This window comes from Oenanthe melanoleuca, chromosome 9 (genome assembly GCF_029582105.1).
Source record: "Oenanthe melanoleuca isolate GR-GAL-2019-014 chromosome 9, OMel1.0, whole genome shotgun sequence".
Classification (NCBI taxonomy): Eukaryota; Metazoa; Chordata; class Aves; order Passeriformes; family Muscicapidae; genus Oenanthe; species Oenanthe melanoleuca.
In genome coordinates, this window is record NC_079343.1 from 5,751,109 (window position 1) to 5,774,613 (window position 23,505).

At 46.9% G+C, this 23,505-nt stretch overlaps 3 protein-coding genes across 8 annotated transcripts in view; 1 reads left to right on the forward strand and 2 right to left on the reverse strand.

Annotated features, from left to right (window-relative positions):
• Positions 1-661, reverse strand: part of ARMC8 (armadillo repeat containing 8) — a 59,054-nt gene extending 58,393 nt beyond the window's left edge. Inside the window, exon 1 of one of the 5 annotated variants that reach the window (XM_056498507.1) lies at positions 480-661. In XM_056498507.1, the coding sequence (XP_056354482.1) occupies positions 480-524 (45 nt within the window). In that variant the 5' untranslated portion in view covers positions 525-661. The remainder of the gene's footprint in view (positions 1-479) is intronic. The other 4 variants (XM_056498501.1, XM_056498502.1, XM_056498500.1 and 1 more) reach the window with 4 other exon arrangements.
• Positions 662-1,341: 680 nt separating this feature from the next.
• Positions 1,342-9,787, reverse strand: DBR1 (debranching RNA lariats 1). Its single transcript, XM_056498508.1, has 8 exons — positions 9,508-9,787; positions 9,301-9,425; positions 9,134-9,214; positions 8,020-8,105; positions 7,410-7,634; positions 6,537-6,617; positions 5,029-5,174; positions 1,342-4,544 (listed from the first exon to the last, which is right to left on the reverse strand). The coding sequence occupies exons 1-8, from the start codon at positions 9,702-9,704 to the stop codon at positions 3,869-3,871; spliced, it is 1,617 nt and encodes a 538-aa protein (XP_056354483.1). The 5' UTR covers positions 9,705-9,787; the 3' UTR covers positions 1,342-3,868.
• A 4,499-nt stretch (positions 9,788-14,286) lies between these two features.
• LOC130256990 (serine/threonine-protein phosphatase 2A regulatory subunit B'' subunit alpha-like) overlaps positions 14,287-23,505 on the forward strand; it is a 49,123-nt gene continuing 39,904 nt past the window's right edge. For both annotated transcript variants that reach the window (XM_056499181.1, XM_056499182.1), the window contains exon 1: positions 14,287-14,367. The gene's annotated coding sequence lies outside the window, so the exon portion shown is untranslated. The remainder of the gene's footprint in view (positions 14,368-23,505) is intronic.

The following is a 23,505-nucleotide window of genomic DNA, read 5'->3' on the forward strand; positions in this document are numbered from 1 at the left end:
AAGGTGGCTGTCAGAGCCTCCCGCAGCAAGGCGGCTCCTCCCTGCCGCAGGAGCCGGGACGCCGCGAGCAGAGAGCCCCGGTTCCGGCAGCGGCACAGCCCCGATCCGGGCTGCGAGCGCACCTGGAGCCCGTGCCCTGCCCCGCAGCCCCCGGGGAAGGGCAGCACCGACAGCGGCAGCGCCCTCCGCGTGCCGAGCAGCAGCTGCCCCGGGCCGGCGAGCCCGAGCCGCGCCAGCAGCAAACGACACGTCCAGAGCGCCAGTGCCTCCGCAGCCGCGGAACGGGCTCGCCGGCTCCCTTGCAGAGGGAAAAGCAGCGCCGAGAGAAGTTGCGGCGCGGGGGAGAGAGTGAAGGAGCGCAGCCCCGCCGCCCGCACCGCCCCCGCTCCCGGCGCAGCCCCAGGGCCGCTCCCGGCGCGGCCGGACAGCGGGGCCCTGCGGGGGCCAAGGTCAGGCAGGGCCCGGCCCGCGGCACTCACCGAGAGGACGCTCATGCGGAGCGGCGCCTCCAGCACACACGCCATCTTAGCGGAGCGCTCCGGCACCGGCGGCGCCTCAGGCCGGCGGGCGCGGGCTCATGGCGGGCGCGCGGCGGGCGGGGGCCGGGGGTAGCGGGGCGGGCCCAGCGAACCGGCCGGCGCCGAACCCCCGCTGCCGCCCCACCGCGCCTGCGCCGCCGCACGCCAGCCGCGTGCGGAACGGTAGCCGCTGTGCGCACGCGCGGGACAGGGCGCGGCCTTCGCGGGCCGGCGAGTGACGGCGCGAGCCGAACGCCAGCCGAGTCGAGCCGGAAACCGAGTGGAGCCGAGCGTAGCGGAGACGAGTCCGAGCCCAGCTGAGCCGGAGACCGACCGCAAACGAACCTAGACGAGCAGATCCGAACCGAAGCCGAACAGAGCCCGAGCCGAACACGAGCCGGAGCTTGCCGAGCCTTTGTCCGAGCCCGCCCTTTCCCCTCAGCCTCGCCGCACAGAAATGGTTTGGGTTCCTTTGGTTTGTCATTGCTTTTGTAGCCAGCCTTGATTTGTTTGGTTTTGAATTTGTTTTTCACAGAAAACACCCCAAACAACCCAGGACTTCACTAAGATGTGCTACAGGTTCTATAAGATCTGATATATTTTTATTAGCCCCACTGTATCACACAGCCTGAGGCATGGGGACACTGACTACCTACCCTAAAGTCAGAACTAAATGGGACGAGAACGATAAAACCACAAAATAACAAAAACATCACAGCTCGGGTTCATACCTCTCAACCTATGCCCTTCCCAGGAAAGTAGAGATTTGGCAGCTGCTAGAGACTGCACAGGATAACAGGAGCACAATAAAAATACCTTAGGATGCAGTCACAAGGTGGCTTTAATAGCTTTAATTTTAAAATATTCCATTATGAAACAAGGCTATACCTCTTTGCTGTTTATCTCTGAGCAGACTGATGACATGCTGTGAAAATACCTGTGTGCTGGCCTGGCATGGAACAGGTGAACATTTTTCTCAAGCACTACTAACAACAAAAGCAATTTTAGACTGAGTACACACACTGAAAAAACTGCAATACAAGGGTTGTACAGAGAAACGTTTTCCAGAGGCTTCTCATCAAAATTTCAGAAGTTTTCAGAGAGTTTCTAAATCTTTTTAAAGAGGACTGCAGACTCTCCGGGTCTTAAAAGCCAATTTAAATTTGTCAGCATTCCCTAGAGTTTTCCATACTTTTTGAAGTATCTGGCCTTTACTGGAAAAGTTCAGTCCTTCTACTGAATCCTCCTTGCAGCAATCTTGCCGACAGGGAAAATCCATAATAGATGAAAGCAAGGTAGGGGAGGACACTGCAAACTGCAAAGAGGGTGTGAACAACTGCAAGAAAAGGCACTGCAACTCTAGAGGTCAGACATGATTCGCACTCAGAAAACATTCATGTTCACTGTATTTACCAGCTGCACTCTGCTCAAGGGATGCCGAAATACTTTATAAAAAATTTTTAAAGGTTCAAAAAACAGTATTGTATCTTGTCCAAGCCTCCTGACTTCTAGAAACACATTTTTCAGAAGGGGGGAGGCATGGGACAACACAGGATAGAAGAGTTTGTTTTAAAAACATAAGGAATCAGACTGAAAAGTCTATTACATGCAAGATACATCTATTCCAGTGCAGAGACCCTGAGAGCTCAATGCCATCCTCAGGTTCCTTGGGAGGCTTTTCAAGTCCATAACAGAATTTATATCTAAAATACTTTATTTCCATTATAGTGTTCAGATCATGAGGCATGACTAAGGTTTTACCACTGCAGACCCAGGACTCCTAAAGAGATTCATCTGCTTCAATGACTTACCTGACAGTTCACAGCCATTTTACATACCTTGAGTGTCACACCCGGGTTACTCCCAGTGCCTCCTCATACCTCAGCCCAGCTCTTTCGTGGCTGTTCTGACTGATGAGGTGTTAATTGAACTGCTGAAAGCATTAATTATGCCCTTTTCTAGCCCTTGAATACTTAACATGTTTAGATTTTGCAGTGAACTGCTTGACAGGAGAGGAAGAAAGATGAACCCCAGAGGATGAAAGTGATTTAAAGACAGAATTCCCCACCCTGATACACAGCTCACACTCAGGGATGCATTTTACTCACTGCTCCCAGTCCAGTTCCCTGTTCCTATCAGGATGCTTTCTCCTTCACACCGCCTTGGAGGAGGAAAAGCACAGGAGCTACTTCTGCTCTTGGGGCAGCATGGCCGTGAGGAATTCCATCTAAGAATTCCATCTGTCAGGAAGGCTAATGATAATATGTTTGAAAACATTGTCATTTTCATGAATTCACTCGGTTTTATCTCCATGGCCTCTTAGGCCAAAGAAGTGCCATTTACCAATAATTCAGGGCAAAAATAAAAATAAAAAGACAACTTCCAAGAAGGTCTCTATTCTGGCAGCTCCTGTTCACCCTGAGCTGATCATTACAAAGGTGCTTTGGAAGACTCCAAATCCAGTTTTAAGAGTTCACCAAGTTACAGCTAATGATAATGGGAGGTGCTACTGCCTCAGGCAACTTACACACCTTCTGCCTTGTATGAACACAAAACACAGCCCTCATTAGTCAGAGTTGAGACAGTGGTGGTTTCTACATTTAGGAAATTGTCCTTCCTATTTCCATTTTAAGACATTGTTCTCAAGTTTTAAGAAACAGAACAAAAACGAGTTTTTAAGAGCAGAGATGCACTCTTCCATGGTCCCCATAAAACCGTCATCCTCCAAATCAAGAGACTTGGTTTGCTAGCAGAACTGTAATTAAAAGCTAATCCTGGACAATACATATTGTTTTGTTTATGACCACAAAGTTTGTCTGTGGCATGACTATCACCAGGAACAAAAATCTTCATTCTTCTATTACTGTTTTGTTATCATGGGAATTCTATTTTCAAATTTCATTCATAAGCCTATTGTTTATGCTACTTTGTATTAACAGTTCAGTATAAAACAAGACAAAAGCAATAAAATAAAATCATTCAGTCTTGTGTGTCAGACATCCTCTCGCTTGTACTCAGGCTACAGTTTAAGAGTTCTTGTTAAACAAGTCTCATTCAGCTGAAGATATGGGGTATACACCCTACATCAAGAATTGAAGCAAAATCAAGGATATATGAGCTTTACATCCTTTGATAAAATACTTTGTGGGAACAAGTCTCAGCTTCTTTCTTAGATGTCCATTCTGGTTAAATCACCTTCCCTTTGAGAAGTACATCCAGCCTCTGAGCTTAGGAAAGTAACTAAGTGACTAAGATCACGTGACATTAAAAGCACACGTAGTCCACTACAATTCTCACCACCTTCCCACAGAAAGGCAGGGAGAGAACGTAGTTACACACCCTGTGAAGTATTAATCTGTTTTATCTTCATCCTCTGCAGCATAGATAGCTTGGTTCCTTCTCTTGATTTTTTTAACGCCACTGTTCCCGTTTTCATCAGCACCAATGCGCTTTAATGATCTCTCAGTAGGGCTCTTTTCCTCCACCTGCTTGCTCCCAGCAGACTTCTCCAGCTCCTCATTGTTGGAGTCCGTGGCATCGTCAGATGACACCGCCATGGAGTCTGGCATGATCCGGATGTCAGAGAAACTGGTAGAGAACTCGGGAGGGTGATCGGGGGAGGGATCTACAGAACACGTACTCAAGTCTTCATCGCCACCTTCTTCATCCAGCATTATTTCATCTGGGTTAAAGGATGAGAGGCCAGAATTATCTGTATTGTATTCACTGGGTTCCTCTGCTGACCCAGTACTGTCCATGTCCTCTTCCTCCTCCTCTTCGCATTCACCTCGTCCTGAGCCCTCTTCTTTGGCCTGCTGGATCCTGTCATTGATGTCTGTGAGGCCAAACTGGGCACAGAACTCAGTGGTCTGGGGATTGATGGTATGAACTGGCTCCATGTTTTTTTGAGGCTTGTTGGGATCATAACAAGCAGCTGTCAATGTGAAGTTGCAAGGAATTTTGAGGTCATGGTTCAGCTCTTCTAACACCTCTTTAATGGCTTCTTCTGTCACACTGTAATCCCACCTAAACAAGTGCATAAAGTTTAAACAACTGCAGCCAGTTATTCCCACCACAGAGTGCAGCCTTCAAAGATGGATTATAAATTCATTTTACAACAGACACTTTATTCCTCAAATGCATTTCCAGGAAGGTTTTAATTTTCTTTTGGTCAGTACTGAGACACCCTTCTCCCCCACCAAGTATTAGTGTATTATGTCAACCCGCGCCCATAACCCAGCCTGATTTTCAGCCTCATAGTATAGTTGCTGTCCCTCAAATGCTGATATCTAAGCTGGCAAAACAAAACTGCCCAGGTAGAGCAGTAATGGAATTGTATGCTTTAGACTACATCTTTTGTCAACAACCCCTTTTCTTTCCAAGGCATTTAGCAAGTCCTACAGGCTTTACAGCTGCAGAACAGAAACACAACTCCAATCTAACTTTACTTCCAGTCCAGAAAAACAAACACACAAGCCACACTTTCATCTCTTTTTTGCAGACAACTTACTTAGCATGGAGGCCATTCTTTTCAGGCATATTCCAGGAGCTCTGGGTCACATTAATAAGACTGTTGGTGGCCTTGAGAACTGCAATCCACTCAGCATCGTACTCCAGCGAGTCGCCTGCATTGGGATCATGCTCCACATCTATTATCTACTTACAAACACCAGAAAACAGATGAAGTGAGTTATTTCTCTTGATACCAGAGTCTGAATAAAGTGTCAAATGTTACTTTCATTGTACAGAATTTTAATGAATTTTAAAGGACACTGAGCTAGTGGTCTCAACCAAACAAGTCCTCTCATGCCAGCCCCCCATAAGGGGCTAACAAAGGATAATCAGTAACTAAAAAGCCATTTCTGAATTTCAGCTTAGAGCAATTAAAAAGCAGAACACCCTCCCTTACTGCCAGCAACTGGACAGTGATGCAACTTAGAAATAGAATTTGCCTGTTCCTAAACTCATGATGCCTTCTGTTGGAGGTTAGGACTTTTTGCTTTTTTTTTTTAGTTTCTCTTAGGGAATTTTTCTCCCATTTGTTGCCTAAGAGACCAGAACAACAGATACTTAAGGGAAACAAAAGATGTGGCCAGGATGAGGGAGGAGTGCAGTTTGCTCCACCTCTCAGCTGGTGGGTTTTCTCTTGGGAAGAGCAGAGATCTGCCAGATTTTGGCTGGGGTGTGAGGGCCTGGGGTTGGCCCTCATTGGTTATCAGGATGAGAGGTGAGACAGTTGTGGTCTTGATGCCAGACCCGGGCTGCTGCTGCAGGGAGAATTTGCTGCCATCATAGAGTTCAGTCCTTCACTGCTTCCTCCTTACTCTGGGTGAGCCTCTGCTGTCAGAGCTGCCATGGGACTGCGACCTTATTAACACCTGATCTCACCGGGAAGGACCCTCACCATCTACTCGGGTGCATCAGGGGAAAATTCCTCCTCACTCCAAGGGAGCCTCTCCCAGCTGCCTTCAGGAGCCCAAAGCCACTGCACAGCCCCGGCCATTTTCTGCTGCTGCTTTGGGCTTTTTGCTACACTTTAGCCTGAAACCCAGCACCCACCAGGAGCCTGCTCCTTCTGCCTCTCTTCCACCTTCAAAGGTAGTTACTAGGGCAAACGGATCCCACCACACATCCAGAGTAGAGACAATGAACCACTTTCCCCTCGGGATGATAAATAAAAGCCACTCTAAGTCTAGTAAAACACCTGACTGCATTTTTAAAACATGCTGTCAGCAGCTCACTCTCACAACAAACTATTTTAGACTCATCCGTTGAAGTCAGGTACTTGTTCTAAGCTGGATGGAAATGGTAGGATTAAGGAAACAGTGCCTACACAACACATTCTGCTTAGTTCAGGATAAAATCCTAAGAAGACCATTCTACACACCTAGCACTCCTAGTTTCTTTAAAATTCCTCCACTTACCAGCACTATTCTTCATCTCATATCTAAGAACAGCACTAGCAGTTCAAATAGATGAAATGTTTAAAGTGTAAACCTTTCTACTCATGTTCATCACCTGCAGGAAGTCTCTGTGTGGCAGGCATTTATCCAGAGCCAGAAACTTGGTTGCTTTTGGTAACTCTTCTTTGGAATTTGTCTAGGAAGAAAATGGTGTTAAAATAATCATTAGCACTTATGTGAAATGTGACCATTCTAAACAGGTTTAAAGGTATAATTTCTACAGAAAAGTAACTTTTTGAAATAGAAAATTAGCAGGGGCAAAGAGAAGGACAGACTTCACTGGGAGTCTAACAGGAAGCAGGATGCAGATGATAGGAAGATAAAGCAAGAGCTACATTTCAGCACTAACCAAGGCAGCTGAGCACACCCAGCCTCAGAGCAAAAAGAAAAACTGTAACTTAATTTGAAAGACTTGTTGAGCCTACATGGTCTGAAGTTACATTTTTACAGATAGATAACTTGCAAAAGGAAAAGCACTGGCACCACTTCAGGAATAACTGTTCCAATTACAGACTGGTTTTTGCTTAACCCGGGGCTACCAGACCCGCAAAGCTGTACTACAGGGATCCTCCCACCCTCTTCAGTAACTACCTTATCACCTTTTTTGAAGTTGTCCCCTTTTTCTCACCTATTTCTCCCCAACAGAGCAGGAGAGTGCTTTTCTATACAGTTAAATTAACAAGTTTCATGAACAATAACTTCAGCTATTTCATGCTGTTCCTGAAGACCATTAGGGAGTTACACCCCTCATTTATAACACCTCTAATTTACATAGAATAGTAGTCCTAACAGCAGTTAATCTTTCATGGTTTTAACTGAGTTTTAAGAACAAAAACCATTCAATTGCTTTCCTGGACATGACTACATGCACTAGAATTCTAAAGTGTGCCTGGGACACATACATTCTTCATTTTGTGTCCCCCTTTACCTCGTGTTGCATGAAAGCTGCAAATTTAACATGAAGATGTGCTGAGAACCAGTAGGTGGGTTTCAGGTGCTGCAGAAGCTCTGAAGCAGCAGGGCTTCCCAACGTGTTGCTCTCCACTTCTTGACGGAAGAAGGATTTCATTTTAAGGAGCTGTTTCTTGTTTCCATAGTGATAGATGCTCCTTGGCCAGTCATGTGACATGAATATATCGATGGGACGCTTCAGCTGTCAGGCCAAAAAGCACATGGCTTAAATACAACATATTGACAACAAAGGAGTTTAGAATTTACTAAAGGCAGACAGCTGTGCTTTATACTGCCTTATAAAAGAGTTAGTCAGGCACTCAGAGGAAATCATAGCTAGAGAGCAACTCCTCTGCCTACAATCAAAGGCATCTTCTTCCTCATGAAATTTTTACAAGTATAATTTAAAAGGGATAATGGCTAAGCACAATATTCCTCCTCAAAGGACACATCTCTAAGAGCTCTGATCAATGTGCTAAAGAATGTTTTAGTTCGATATCCAGCATACTTTACCAGATTAGCTTTAACTTCCTAATTCTAAATTAATGAAAAATACCCTTGTTTTAAAAAATAGGCTTTTCACTAACCTGTTTGAGTTTGAAAACTTCAATATTCCTTACATGGTAAGCACTTCTGATGGTCTGCTGGTTGTATGGTGGGCACTCAAAGTGGCCTGAAATTTGAAAACAAGAATAGTTGCCTGAATCACTAGTTCCCTCTTACACAGCAGCTTTTTGGGGTCACACAGGCACCTAGAGTAACCCCAAATACAAGGCTGTGATTTTTCATGATTGTTCAGAGTACTGCCACTCTGAACCTACAGTTTAACAGGCTCAGCAACAGCCTAAACATCCCTGTCACTGCCCACAGGCACCGCAGGCTCCGGAAGCACCAACATGTACCCTGACAAAAAGGATGAGTATCCAACTTTGCCTTGGGACAAAAAAGATGAATACCTAGCATAGCTCCCACATGTTGTACAGAATTTACAGAAAAATTGCTTTTTTAGTTATTGCCAAAAGAGTCTCATCTCATGCCCTCATGCAATATTCAGGCATATAAAGTACCCCCTTGATGACAGGAAATTTAATTACCGTTTACAGGAATTAGACAGAATCAAGTATTCTAAAAAACTGGTTCAGAACTTTGCAGCTTGAAAACCACCTGAAAAGCTTCTCTGAAGCTGTTTGTTATTAAAGATATCACAGTACAGTAACCATAAAAACCATTCTTTCAATGAGATCAGAAAGAATAAACTGTTTTCTACTCACTGACATGGGAGTATCATCTGTGACATTATTTTGCCACCCTTCCCAGGAAGAACTCTTCAATACACATCCACATAACCAGGAGGAAGCAGATATATTGACCCTAAGCCTCAGGACAGGACAATATACTTATATAGTGTCACACTTATAAACTGACTCCTTCACCCAAGGAAAATCAAACAGTGTTGCACTGCACACTGAAAGGACTCTGCCATGGAAAAATCAACAGTGTTCCAACAACGCTCCAAAGGCGCCTTGCTTCCCGCTGTGGTCACCGGGCAGCTACAGAGTCATCTCAGAAAAATCCGTGTATGGAGCCAAGGGTGGTTTTCAGGCTAAGAGACGGTTCGGGACTGAGTACAGCCAGACCCTCACACCACGCAGCAGCCCCAGCTCTCCCCTCCCCTCCCCGCCGGTGCCTCTCTCCTGGTACCTTTCCGGTAGTCGTGAGACTTGAAGATGCCCGAAATGCCGCCGATCCTCACACCGCGGAATCGCACCACGCCCGCGTAACCTGCGGGACACGGGAGGGCGGTCACGAGGGGGCCGGGCAGGGGCTGTAGAGGAAATCGCCGGGGGACTGGAGCGGAGGGACCTTACCCAGGTAGTAGATGTTGGGCGCGACCCACCCGCCGTAGGGCAGCTCCTGCAGGTGGTTGGAAGCCTCGTGGTTGCCGCCGATGAACACGGTGAGCACCGGGGCTTTCTTCTCGCCCGAGTAGTACCTGCGGAGACACGGCTGCTGCTGAACCCGGCCAAGCCCGCGTGGGTCGGGACCGGGGCCGGGGCCGGGGCGGCGGCGCTCACCGGTAGAAGGTCTGCATGTCCCGGTACTTGGCCGGCACGGCCATGCACCGCAGGTCCGCCTCGTTGCGCACGGCCTGGAAGTCCCCGCAGCAGAGCAGCAGGTCGGGCCGCACGTTGTGGCGCCGTTGCAGCAGCTCCAGCGTCTCGTACATCTTGTCCAGGGCGCCGTGGCAGCACCCGGCCACCGCCACCTTCATCGCCGCCGCCGGAATGAGCGGGCGCCGCGCGCGCCTTTTGCGTCACCGCCGCGCGCGCCGTACGTCACCTCCCCGCGCTACTCAGCGTCGCCGCCGCGCTTGCGCCGTGTGGGGACGCGGCCCGGGGGAGGTCACGGGCCGCGGGGGCCTGGGCCCGCCCCTTCATCGCCGCTGCCCGCAGGTTCGCAGAGCGCTGCTCTGGGGGACCTGCCCGGTCATCTCCGATGCTCCTCCCCGCCCTACTCGAGCAGGGATGTCCCTGACCCGGTGACATCTGATGATCCCTTCCAGCCTTGCCCGTTCTTCACAGAAAGGGTAGCCAGGCATTGGAATGGGCTGCCCGAGGAGGTGATGGAGTCACTGTCCCTGAAGTGTTCTGGAGCGAGTTCAGAGCAGGGAGCGGAGCTGGGGAAGGGACACCAGTCTGAGAGAAGCGGCTGAGGGAGCTGAGGCGGGCTCAGCCTGGAGAAAAGGAGGTTCAGGGGGGCCCTTCTTGCTCTTCACAACTCCCTGTTGACAGGAGGGGGAGGTCGGGCTCTACTCCCAGGGAACGGACAGGACAGGAGGACATCGCCTCAAGCTGCACCAGGAGAGGTTTAGGTTGGACATCAGGAGGAATTCCTTCATGTAAACGATGATTAGGCACTGGAAAATGAGCTCCCCAGGGAGGTGAAGTCCCCACCCTGGAGGTGTTTACAGAAAAACTGCACGTGACGGTCAGTGCCCTGGTCCGGTTGTCGAGGCGGGGATCGGCCACAGGGTGAACTCCATGATCTCGGAGTCTTTTCCAGCCTTAGTAAATGACTCTGTGATTCTGTAGCTGGCCAGTGGGACCTTCCCTCTGGGCAGTAGCACTGGCACAGCGATGAGCACCACGGTCTGTAACTGGTCAGGAAGGCTCGTCACACACAGAGTGTAACCACACTGCGGGGAAGGAGTCCCTGCAGGGCTACCGGGGCTGCACAAGGGGGGGCTGCACAAGGAGGGGCTGCACAAGGAGGGGCTGCACAAGGAGGGCTGCACAAGGAGGGGCTGCACAAGGAGGGCTGTTCGGCTCCCCCGGCATCACAGCACCCGCCGAGTGCTACCCGCACCTCCTCGGCCAGCCCTGTGGGGAGCAGCAGAAGCTCTACTAGTCCCTCACTGCGTGGCTCACAGACCACAAAGTGGTGGTGGAGTAGCACGAGCAGTGCCTGTACACACTTCCACCTGGCGTTTGAGCTGATAAAACACGGAGTCGGGGCCACTTCAGCCTCTAGCAGGCGTGTTTTCAGCATAGCCAAGCACTGGCTTCTGTAACTTTGTGGCACACAGGGACAGACAGAGTCAATGACATCACCAGGGCAAGAGCCTATATATGAGGCGGGGTGAGATAAGTATCTCCCGTTTTCCTTGCGGACAGACAGGCTCCTCTTTGGAGAGCACTGATTTCCTACTTTGGAAGGACAGTAGATTGGATTGCAGAGTGGCCTTGTACTGTCACGTAGTAAAACTGCTCCAGAGTTTTTCCACTTCAAGACTGGTTTGGAGGTTTTTTTAGTCTTTGGGTTGAAAAAAATTGCAAGGACATAGTTAAGCATTAATTGGTACTGCTTCCCCTGTAATCATGGAACCAAGCAGACATTCCTGTTCACCCATGGTAGCAAGCATTACATAATGGCCTCTCTTTTGATACTAAGAAAATATGAGTGTTGTCTCCTACATTTCATAATTTCACAGTGTTGCGTTACTCTGTGTATTTTGGGGCTCGTCCAAGCCCAGCTGAAGTGAAGGGGAAAATTCCTCTGGTTTCCAAACCCCACAAGTCTCCAAGGGGAAAGCACACACGGTAGTGCTTTGGGTGCACTTGGCTCTTTTTCTAACTTTGCTTAGACCTACCTGGAGTAGTGCAAGAACTCATAAGTCACTTTCCTCTCCTGGGAAAGCTTTCCAACTCTCTGGGGAAGAACAGCAACCTCTTGCATTTTCCATCTCTCAGACTTCCTGAAAGAAGGTGGTGAGAGACAGAAAAGGTCCATGAATCTCTGGAAGGTACCACCTTACCCAGGGTACACCATCTCAACGGGCTTCCTGATATGCCTGCCCACCCAAATTTATCTCCAGCCAGGCAAGGTAAGCTGATACTTTAATTGTGTTTCCTGAGTTTGTTGGGTTGGGTCCATTTCTCATACTCCATGTGCCACTTATCCCAAGTGAACTGGTGCACAACAGAGTCTATAAAGCTGGCTTCTTTTATGTCAGAGTATTTTAGTGTTTGTACACTACTCATGATGCATCTCCATATCTGTAATTAAATTCAGTGTTCACTGATCAAAACTGCTGTGACCTTTCCAGAGCACAAAGGAAATCAGCCATGCTGCTGTTTACAGGGTAAGTGGCAGCAAGTTAATGCTTAACTATGTTATTGTAATTTTGTTCAGTCCTTCAAGACTGTTTGCAAACCCATGTGACTGAGGCACAGCTCTCTTCCAGTGCATGATTGACTCATGTTTGGCCTCGGATTGGGTTTTGCAGTCAGAGTCTCTTGCCCCAGTTGCCTGTGCATGTGTCTTGTGCCTGAATGTCCAGTCCTGCAGCAGAGGACTGCATGCACATCCTGTCCTGCATGAATGGCCAGGGAATTGTGAAGCCAAGTAGGGAAAAATCTCAACAAGCAAGCTCAGGTCAGTAGATTGCTTGGGTAGGAGATATTTTCTCTTTCAGATGTTGCCTGCCTGCACTGACCAAAAAGTAATGTTTTGTTCCTGAGCTGACTATGGTAGGTTAGTACCATGAAAGTAGTTTTTGTTTGCAGAGAAATGAAGAATAAAAGGCATCTGAAGGGGCTGTGGATGACAGAGGTTCTTCCCCCCATCTCTGAGAATGGAGTGAGAAGACCTTTTGAAGACTTTTCTGTCAAGTGCTTCCTTTTAGAGTATACTAACAGGTTTCTGGCACGATTTACGCATTACTAAAATGAAGGAGAACAGCAAAAGGGAGGCATCTGTATTTGACTTTTGGAGAGGGATAGCATGGCTGAGAAGGGAGATACAAGGAGAAGTGCTAGGAGACAGTGTTTGTGAAGGAGAGGGAGGTACACTGGAGTGCAAGAGACAAATCTGATGTGTTCCAGCTGAGATTTTGAGCAACCTCTGTAAGCTGTGAGGGCATGTGACATGGCAGGATGGCATGTGTATGCAACTGAAGAGTGGAGCTGCTGCAACCAGACAAGACTAAAGCTCCCTTGGGAAAAGGCCCCACGAGGCTCGCCTAAATATCACATGGCTTACCTGCAGCTGTGTCCAGGTGTCTTTGGGCATCTCCTCCCCCTAGATCATGTCTGATGATTGCAACATGATCTGCAGAGCAGCAACACAGCTGCCAACACAGGGCCTGTTCCAGGCTGAGGTGCTGCAGCTGCCTCCCTGGTCCAGCTGCACCAACAGGGCTCTATCCCTCTTAATTTGTACATTTTGCCAGAGGACGCTGCTTTGCTGGAGGGCACTACTGATGGCCTCGAGCCAGTGAGGGCTGGAAGCTGTCTGGAGGAAGAGATGAAGCAACCCTCAGTAAACTTACAGACAACAGGTTGGTTGGGAGTGTTGATCTGCTCAAGGCCAGGGAGGCTCTGCAGAGAGACCTGGACAGACTCAATCAAAGGGCTGAGGACGACAGCATGAGGTTCAGTAAGATCAAATGCCACATCCCGTACTTGGGTCACAGCAACCTCCTGCAGCTCCAGCCTTGGGCAGGGGTGGGCTTGAGAGCTCCTCAGCAGGAAGGGACTCTCAGGTGCCGGTCAACAGCAGCTGGATATGAGCCAGCAGCATGGACAAGAAAGCCGGTGGGATCCTGCCCTGTATCAAGAGCATTTGTAGCCAATAGGACCAAGGAAGTCATTCCTCCCCTGTAGTCAGCATTGGTCAGGCTGCACTGCATTCAGTTCTGAGCCCTTCACCTCTAAAAGGACATTGAGGGGTTGTAGCATATCCAGAGAAGGGCAACAAGGCTCCGGACGGGGCTAGAAAATATGCCCCACGGGGAAGAGCTGTGGGAGCTGGGTTTGTTTAGCTTTGAGAAGGCTCGGGGGGGACCGATCGCTCTGCACAACGCCCTGACAGGAGGCTGTAGTGAGGTGGGGCCGCTCTCTGCCGTGCCTTGTAGCGAGATGACAGGAGGAAATTGCCCTAAGGCAAGACAGAGGAGATTCAGATTAGCTATTAGAAAAATATTTTCACTGTTTGAGGGGCCAGGCATTGGAATAGGTGATGGAGTCGTGTTTCGTGGAGGTGTAGAAGAGGCGTCTGGATCGGGCTGGCTGATGTGGTTTAAGGGTTACAGTGGCAGTGCAGGCTGCATGGTCGGACTGGATGATCTTCGAGGTCTCTTCCAAACTTGACGGTTCTGTGATTCTATAAGGCCGTCGGTGGGCTCCAGAGGGGAAAACAAAACCCGCCGTCCGCGCTGGCGGGAGAGCCGCGGGCGGGGCCGAGGCGCGGAGCGGCCGTGAGGCGGCCCGGGGGCTCCGTGAGGCGGGGCCCACCCCCGCCCCCCGCCCCCCGGGCGGCCCGCGGCGCTGGGCGGGCCCGGCCGTGCGGAAGGGGCGGCCGGGGCGGGCGGCGGAGCGCGCCCGGCGGCGGGAGCGGCGCTGGGCATGGGACGGGACGGGACGCTGCCCCGGCGGGTACGTGCGGGCGCTGCGGCCCGGGGCCGGGCTCGCCCTGTCCGGGCAGTGGGTCGGTCTCGCGGGGCCCGGCGGCGGGGCCCGGGGCGGTGTCTGTGCATGAGGAGCCGGCGCGGGGGTCCCGGGGCGGGCGCTGGCGCGGTCCCGGAGGGTCTGGCGGGGTGCGCTGAGGGCGGTGGGGACCGGCGATGCCTGCCCCGCACGCGTTGAAGCACTGGAGCTCCGTGGTGCCGGCGTTGTGAGCTGTCCCCGGAGAGTTGTCCCCAGGGGCTCAGGCGTAGCAGGTTCTGAGCACAGCGTGTTCCCCGCCCGGGCTGGCCGGGAGGTGTTGGCAGCTGAGGTTAACTCCGGTGACGGGTCCTCAGGCTGTTCTTTTTCTGTGACCACTTGCCCCAGTACCCTGGGCAGCTTACTGGACCTTCCATTATCTTCACTGCAGCTGTGAATGAATACGTGGTGAAAGCAGGATTTAATTTTTTTCCCCGATGTATTTCTTCACGAGCAAGAAAGGGAACAGTTTTGGCTACCAGACTCCTTGGTTCGCGGGCAGATGAATTCGAGATTCGGTTGAACATAAACTTGTAAAACTGAGTTTGAATAACGAGTGGAATGATTTATGAAGGAGGTGTTCCTGCCGGAGTAATTCTCTCTGCAGGTCATCAGACTGCGTTGGTCTCAAGTAATGTAAATATTTTTAAGCCTGGGACTAATTATATTACCTCTGTTTTTCCTGCTGAAGAAGGAAACCCTGGGAGGTGTGCTGCTCTATGCTCCCATCTTTCAGAAATGCAGGCTAGGGAAGGATTCCAAAGGCAGGTAGTCCCCCACTCTGTTTGCTGTTGAAGTCCTGCCTGCGAGGCAGGGCACGTTTTTCTTGGTGGTGGTCTCATGGCTTTAGCTCACATGATGTGATGCCTGATTCAGGAAATAACTCTTCCAAAACTTTACTTAACCATTTCTTTAAGTGACCTTCTCTCTTGATTATTTCTCGTCAATCTCTCAAGCTTGGTAGGTTTGCTCTCTCAGGTTGTGTAGGGGGAGGTTGTTTTAGTGAGAACTTTGAGGAGATTGTCAATACTGTTAGACTTTGTTATGTAAAATTATGTGTTTAATGTCTGCTGGATTCTGAGAAACTGAAGCATTAGACAGTGGTGGATTGTTTGGGTTTTTTCTCAGTATTTAACTGTCTGGAAAGGGTAACACTGTGTATCAGTTGCAACTGATTTATATTTGCCTGAAAATGAAAGAGAAAAGTCGAAGTTCCCTGGTGGCACATGGCCAGTTTCCATTACCTAGATCTTTGCAACCACTGTCGTGTTATATTATTTTGTATTTGTAATTTGCACAGAGGTGCAATGTTAAAGGTAGCTGTGGGCAAAGTTTCTCAGATTACAGGTGACTAATGCGTGACTGCCAAACACTGCAGAGATTTTCTGGTAAAGCATCTATTTCATTTCCTTCAGCTGCAACCTGTGGAGCAGGTGATGAATAACGTGGCTCTGGCAATTCAGAAAGCTCTGTGGTGGAGCCTTGCGGTCTGACACTCATTGCTGGTAGCCCTGGAGGTATAAATATGATCCTGCAGGGTGGAATTTGTTTTCCCTTTTTTTTTGATGGGTGGGGTGAGTGTTGGCTGGTAGTTTTTTGTTTTTAGTAAGGACCGTTCTCTATAGAGAACTTCTCTGCCCTTGAATTACACAGAAAACTTGTCTTGAAGTGACTCTGAACTTGGCATGTCCTGGTGCAGGACAGAGATTGCTTTGCCTTCGTTATGCAAATGTTTTCCAATACTGATTTGACTTAAATGACTGCATGTCTTCCCTGTAAACCAGGCTTTCTTCTGTTACATTGAACTTTTCCGAAGATTCAATTAGAGCTTAGATCCTGTGCTCCAATTCTGTCAGAAATGGGACAGCAAAGTAGAACTGTGGGAGGAGGGGAATTTTCTCATCCATAATTGATCTAGTTGAGTGCTGTCATAAAGAACTGTTTTCATGTGTGTTATGGGACAAGATTCTTCCAGCAGAATTCACGTTTTTATTTCCTCTGCTGCTTATGTCCCTTGGTCTGGTTTGTGGAATTTCTGAGCTAGGACTGCCAGGGCAGTTGTGACTCAGCAGGTGCTTTGTTTTGACTATATGAAACACTCCCTAATGTCACATATTTTGGAAAACCAGGGCTTGAGCCCCAGAAATGGATGTATTCTCTTTGCAGGGTAAAATGAGGATAATACTGGAAAATATTATCAATGTTAATAATTAACAATGTTAACAATTAGTCAGTATTTGATTAGCATGCAAATACTATGCTGATGGAGAAATGAATAATAGTGACTGCAGAATAGTGTATGGGCAGGATGCAGGAGGCAATACCTGAGGTCATATATGTCAAATACAACCTAGTTAAAAATTACTTCATTTTAATGAATATGCAGATCCATGAATGTGAACATGGCTATCCACTTAAAGCAAGGGAATCTTTGCATTTATCTGGTTTTCTGTTTGGGTTTGTTTTTTTTTTGGTTTTTTTTTTTTTTTTTCCTATGTGTATTGCTTTTCTTTTTTAATCTGCTTCTGTTTAAATGCACAAGGAAAAGAGAGAATGAAAGTTCTCTTTGCTTTGTTGTTTTATAAATCTCCCTGGATTAATAAAGACACAGGAGAAATTATTTCCTCACTCTTACTGGGATGTCAGGCTAAAACCTTTAGTTTTCCTTGGTAGAGGATGCGGGACAGAAAGGTTATGCTCCCTTAAATTGTGCATTGCTTTGAGCACACTGTTCTGTGCCTCCGGGGTGGCTTGTCTAAGGCACAGGCACAGAAATCTGTAGCAGCGCCAGATTTATCAAATGCCAGGACATGTTGCACCTTTTGGTATAATTTGTTGCATTTCCACAGCTGCTGCTGTTCCCAGGGCAAGATGGAGGCCGGCAGGAATGGGCTTGTGGAAGATATGGCTGGTGGGAATGACAGCTCCTGGCTCCTGGGACTGTGCCTCAGAGGAGAGAGGGGGAATGCATCAGAGTCAGAGCTTTTCTGTCACTGTGCTTGTTGCTGACCCATGGAATAGCTGTAGTACTCCAGCTGGGGCCAGATATGGGCTGGGAACTGTGGCTGCTCTGGAGAAATGGGCTGTCACCTTAGACAAAGAGAATTTTGCCCCAAATTTTGAATGCCTGAGGGTTTAAGTGACTCGGGTGCGATACATGTAGGACCTGAAGAAGTTAGGTATGTGGGCAATGAGAAATGCATGAGCTCTGAATAGATGGGCGATACATGGAAACAATTTTTTTGTTTTAGTTGTTATTAAATTAAAAGTGTATTTATTCTGCAGACCAATAGCAGATGGCTACTCTGCTACAGGAGAAGTTTAACTTCCAAGTAAGTTTCCGAAAATGGTTTCAGGGAATCTGTAAATTGTAACCTCAGTGTCAGCAAAAGTTAATGACCAAGGGAATGTTGTCTTGGACACAAATTTTCCTTTGCTATTTTAACACTTAAATAAAATCACTTTAATTTGTGTAAAGTGAATGGATACTCTCAATTCTGAATTAACATTCCAGGGACAATAAATTCATCTTGCTAATATGAAATTATCTCTTTCCATATACGGTTATAAACAGCCAGGAGGCACATTACTTAATCAAGCAGGCTTTCTGACCTCTGCCCTGAGCCTTGCTAATTATGTGCTTTTGAAGCTTGTTCACCTCCAGTGTTTTACTGGTTGGTCACCTTATTTTCTGTCAGCGTGTCAGAGCTCAGGCATTAATTCTTCTTTTTCTTGTGCCTTGCTAAACTTCAGAGTGTTTGTGAATGCATTTGGGTCCTGCTAAGTGAGGAAGATTGGTGATTCTACGCAGACATGGGGCTGGAACAATAATTAGTTGGCAAAGTATTTATGTGTAACGGGTTGGCGTTACGTGGAAAAATCGTGTGAGTTTTACTCTCTTGCTGTCTCATCTGTCTTAACTGGAAACCAGTCTCATGGGGCACAAATTCCTGTCTGGTCAGTTTTAGTTCCAAGACTGTGCAAACGGAAAGTTGAAGAAAGGTGTTTTAGAAAAGCTGAAAAGGGTGACATCTTTCCTGGTACTGTTAACTCTTCTCCTTCCCAGCTGACAGCCTCAGTGACAAGCTTTGCATGGCCCCTGCACTGGTGCTCCCAAGCAGTTTCTAGTCTGCTTGTGTTCAGGGACTCTGTGCTGGTGTTTGTGAAGGGGATAGAGGCACTGGAGTATTAGATAACCCTGTCACTTAACCTGGAGCAGTTACACTGAATAATACTGCATTCACTAACTGCAAGTCAGCATTTTAAAACAATAGATTATGGTCTACTGCCAGGTTTATTTTTAAAAATTGGTGCAGACTATTATTATTGCTACTAGCCCAGATCTTTTTGAGTGGTGGGCTTGCCTTGTGTTGCTGCTGTAAATGTGGAGAGGTTGTATTTAAGTTAGTGTTGGGGGATGCATTTTCTTTAGGGTAAGTCTTCCAAAACAGATTTCTCAGTGTAAAAACTGACTTCTCTGAATGCAGAGTGACTGCAGAGCAGTGTTAATGGTCCTGCCATGAACAGTGAGGCTCAAGGTCATGTCTGCTTGGAAGCCTGCCTTGATAAGTGTTCCCATTGCAGTGACCTCCATGGGTCACTGCAGGAATGCTGAAGTCCAGCTACAGCTGGTAAAGTTTGATGGTCTGGAGCTCTTGGACAAGAAGGCATGAGAGACAAACAACCAAATATTCTGCTGTGTCTGGGTTTTCAGAGAGAGACTAACAAAGGACTTTGTTAATGCTCCTTAAAGGAAATGAACTGCCATGGAGCAGTGGCGTAGCTTTCTCAGTAATTAATACCTGGTTAAAGCGTAGGAAGGACTGTCAGCTTTTCTAGGGAAGAGTGATCACTCTTTACTCCCAGGGGGATCCATGTTAAGGCTTGTTGAACTGAGTTATAAGTGGCCTGGAAGAGAGGCTGAGTAATCAAGTGACAGTATGTGCTGAAAATCACAGAATTAGCGTAGCAGAAACAAAAGCTGGCTGGAGTTGCAGAAGGTTCTCACAGTACTTGGTTGTAGGTACTTGATACCAGCAGATGTAGACTAATGTGCACAAGGGATAAACAACTCCCTGTGCCTGTGCAGTGATGAGCTCATGAGAATCTGTGCCATTCAAGAAAATGATCTTTTAAGTAATGCAGATAAGGCTCTGTGGAACTTGCTCAGCAGCAAAAACAACAAAAAAAGGCAAATAGAAAATGACATGTCTAGGAAAAGAAGAGGGAGCAAATCAGAATGCCATAGTGTAAATCCGTGGTGTTTTTGTGTGATAAATAACATACCGTCCCAAAGTTAGGGGCAGACATTCTCCTCTCTCCAAAGAGTTGTAGTTAATATTTCATGACAGAAGAGCTTTTGTGAAAAGAGTAACCAAATAAACTGGAACTTAGCCTAGAAAATACATGTTTGGAAGTAGGAAGGATAAGAGGAAGGATTATGACAGAAATCTGCAGCCATGGGAATATCCCTGTTTATTTTGCTACCCCAGCATAGCAAGAATTAAAGGATGTCAAATGGCGCCTATGTAAAAGGTGGTGACTTTTGACAGAGGAGTTATAAAAACATGGCCCCTTGGCTCCTCAGAATCTTTCTGGGTGTGTAGCATCCTTTGATGAGACATTTCCCAGGTTTGCTGTGTGCATGGGCTTGTTTTACCCTGCTTCTTGTGGCACTGACCACCTAGTTCTTGTGCTGAGGAGCAGGTGAGCAGTCAGACCCTATCTGCCCTTTCCATGCTATTCATGACTTTGGAGATTATTATATTCCTCTGAAGTCACCTCTCTTTGACCTGAAGTGTCTGGTCCTGCTCTGTCATTCCTCACAGAATAGCTGTTCAAGACATCTGGATCATTATTGCTGCCCATCTCTGAAACCTTTTTTTGAGGCTACATGAAGATATTGGTCTCTAGAAGTGAACACTTTCCTCTTGAATAGAGTGTTCTCTCAGTAGATCTCTGAATGTTTTACAAAGGACAATAGTATCTTTATTTCCTCTTGGAAGACAAGTAGGAAGAAGGACACCCAGGTGGTCATGAGAGCAGACGCTTGAGAATGCATTATCTGAAAGCAGTGAGGCTGGAAAGGGGAAAACACTATATAGGATTTTTAAAAGGCAGCTCAAAAATTAATTTCCCTTTGTGATTCTCATCTTTCCTGAATACTCTGTCCACTTTGGGTTCCTGTGTCTTGAAGTGTGTAATTGAACCAGAAAAGCTTATGAGAGGGGAAGTGGGAATGCTTAGAGGTGCAAAGTGGCTTGTGCACTAGAACTGAGTAAGCTAAGAGAAGGGAAAGAGAAGGCAGAGGGATGACATGGAGTTCTGTAAATTTGGGAATGCTGTGGACAGTTTATGCAGTGTCTCAGGACAAGATCCTGACATACTGAAGCTGGTGAGTGACAGGATTGGAAGGGGTGGTAGATGGTAGAATATCTTGTCAAAAGATGCTCAGGATGCAAAAAATTTCTGTTGAATCCAGGGTAGCTCAAGCACATAGAAGAGAAATCCTCTAACGGTTAGTAAGTACACACAAACCACATCCAGCTTCACAGTTCCCATGAACTGGGAACAGTTGGAGTCCAGGAGAATACCCATAGGAAATACCATATGCTGCTCCGTGATCATTGGCATTTAACCACTGTTGGAGACAGAAATGGTTTTTCCTATGTAATCCTGAAGAATGGGATTCATCTAATTAAACTCATCATGTCAAAACTAGATTGTTAAATTCAGGGGGGTGATCTTTCTTTTTGAGGTGCCTCCCTATTTGCATTGCCCATAGACAGCACCGAACACTTCATGGCTGTGTAGGTGAGATGAATCCCACCTCTGCCATGTTTTTGTAAGAACAATAGCAAGTTACAGACAGAACTCAGACAAAGATTTATAACAATGACTCTGAAGACATATCTCAGATTCTCTGGCACTCCTGGAAAATGCTAAGTGGTGATTTGATTATACTGTATTAGTACTTGTAGGTGAGGAAACTTGTCTTCCTGAAATCTCTTATAATTTAGCATAAGAAAGTGGGATAGCTGTTTGTGGAACCTGATGTTGAACATACTTCAATGGGAAATGATGGCCCTTTTTCTAGAATGTGTGTAATTAAATATTGAAGCACTTGAGAATAGGAGGAAGTGTCCTCTAGTTCAGATAGAAGTGCTTACTTTGAGTAGGTCAGATCCTCTAACCGTGGCAAGTTGGGATTTGTAGCCATCGCAGTTTGTTGCAATTTATAAAACATGAAATAGCTTGGAGCTAAAATCTTTCAGAAATAAAGACTCTAAAGGTTCTGGTTGCTGTGCCAGTGTCAGTGGTACAAGCTCCTGTAATCCTCAGACTGTACAAGTGCAATTGTGAGTGGTTTCTTCTACTGTCTCTGAAATGTGTGCATGTGCACCAAAATTCTGCCACTCCTGAGGACTGAAAAGCTGCACTTCCCACCTGAGTCCTACATACAAAATAGTTCTCTTGCCATTAAGCACATAAAAATATTTTAAGCTGTAAATATATAAGAAATACAGGACAAATGAACAACTTAGATTTTTTTTTTTCTTCCAAACTTCTTCAGTATAGAGAAAAAAGCTACTGTTTTTAGTCTCTGGTTCCTTTTTGAGAAATAATAAGTTGTGCAAGTGATGGCAAATTGTGAATCAGTTCCTTTGTGGTGGGATCCAAAATAATTTAACAAGTGTCTGGTTGTAAAATTTCCACTTAATTCAGCTGAACTGGATTTGTTACAAAAATTTCTTTAAAAAAAAAACATTACTTTCTTGATTGCCTCCTTTTTTTCTTGCATAATCCATATAGCTTGCTTCAAAATCTGCTTTGCTCAGTAAATTCTAAACAAAAACCAATAATTTCTAAATAAGAAGATACAGTTAAATGCTCCTTTTTGGTACCACAAGAGGTGCCCCTTCTAAGAGGGTAAGACCTGACACCTGATTACACAGGCATGGTGATACACCTGAAGCTATACTGGTGACTGTCCAAATGACAAATGTGTTGTTCTGTCTTTGTTTTCTTTTGCTCTTGCAAAAGAACTGGTGTGGTCCTACCTCACCTTCCACTAGAAATGCAGTTCCATGGTGATGCTCAGGCATGTCCTGGTGCAGGAGGGCTGGCTTACTCAATACTGTGTTATGGTGGTATCTGGCTCCTGTTGCTAGTGCTGCAGGTAAGAGTTCAAGAAGACTTTTGGTGAGTTAGAGACTTTCAGAAGTACTGGAGCCCTGTCCTGTAGCTTTCCAGACTTCATTTTGAAGTGCTGGCTGACAGTCCCAATCTGAACAGATTGTCATTGTTCAATTATTTAACTTGTGCAGAATCTTTGCATGAATAGAATTTCTTGCGTGTCATGTGGAATAACCTTTTATATAATTAGTATCTGCAATAATTTTTTCCTTTGGAAAGTAATTCATGTCATCTTGCAGAGATAGGACAGACATAAAGCATTATTCTGCAGTCACACAAGAAGCACTATTCATTCACAGTTTGTGTTGTGAAGCCAGTCCTGTATCCCCAGGGCTGGGTTGGTTTCATGGCAGCAGGCCTAATTACAGAATCTTTCTGCAGTGTTTCTGAACTGGGGGCTGCTCTAGAGTCAAACTGGAATGAAGTTGCAGCCTGGAAAGAAAGTAGGAAAGTTTCTTAATCCATTTGGTCTTTTCATTCTACTTATAAATAGTAGGTTTTAGTCACCCACCAAGAGTCACAACTGAAGCTCAGCTTGAGGTCGTGTTCCCAGATGTGAAAACAGGGATACTCCTCTCTTAGGCTTTGTCCTGATGAGGTTTGCATGCTGGATCATGTTCAATGGATCACACTCAAATAAAGCTGCAAGCTGAGCCTGTCTTACCTTGGGCAAGGCAGTGGGAAAGGAGAGAAATTTCTACTCTGCATCTGCAAGGATTTGTGCTGCTCCAGCCCTTGAATAACCTGAGCACGTTTCTGCAGACAGTGATAATAAAGCAATTAGTAAATAATTACTGGGAAGACATTAGTTAGAGTGGTAGAAAAGAGGATATTGGGGTTTTATATTGATTGTTTGATTACTTCCTCCTCCGATGCAGCAGTAAAAGGTGCTGA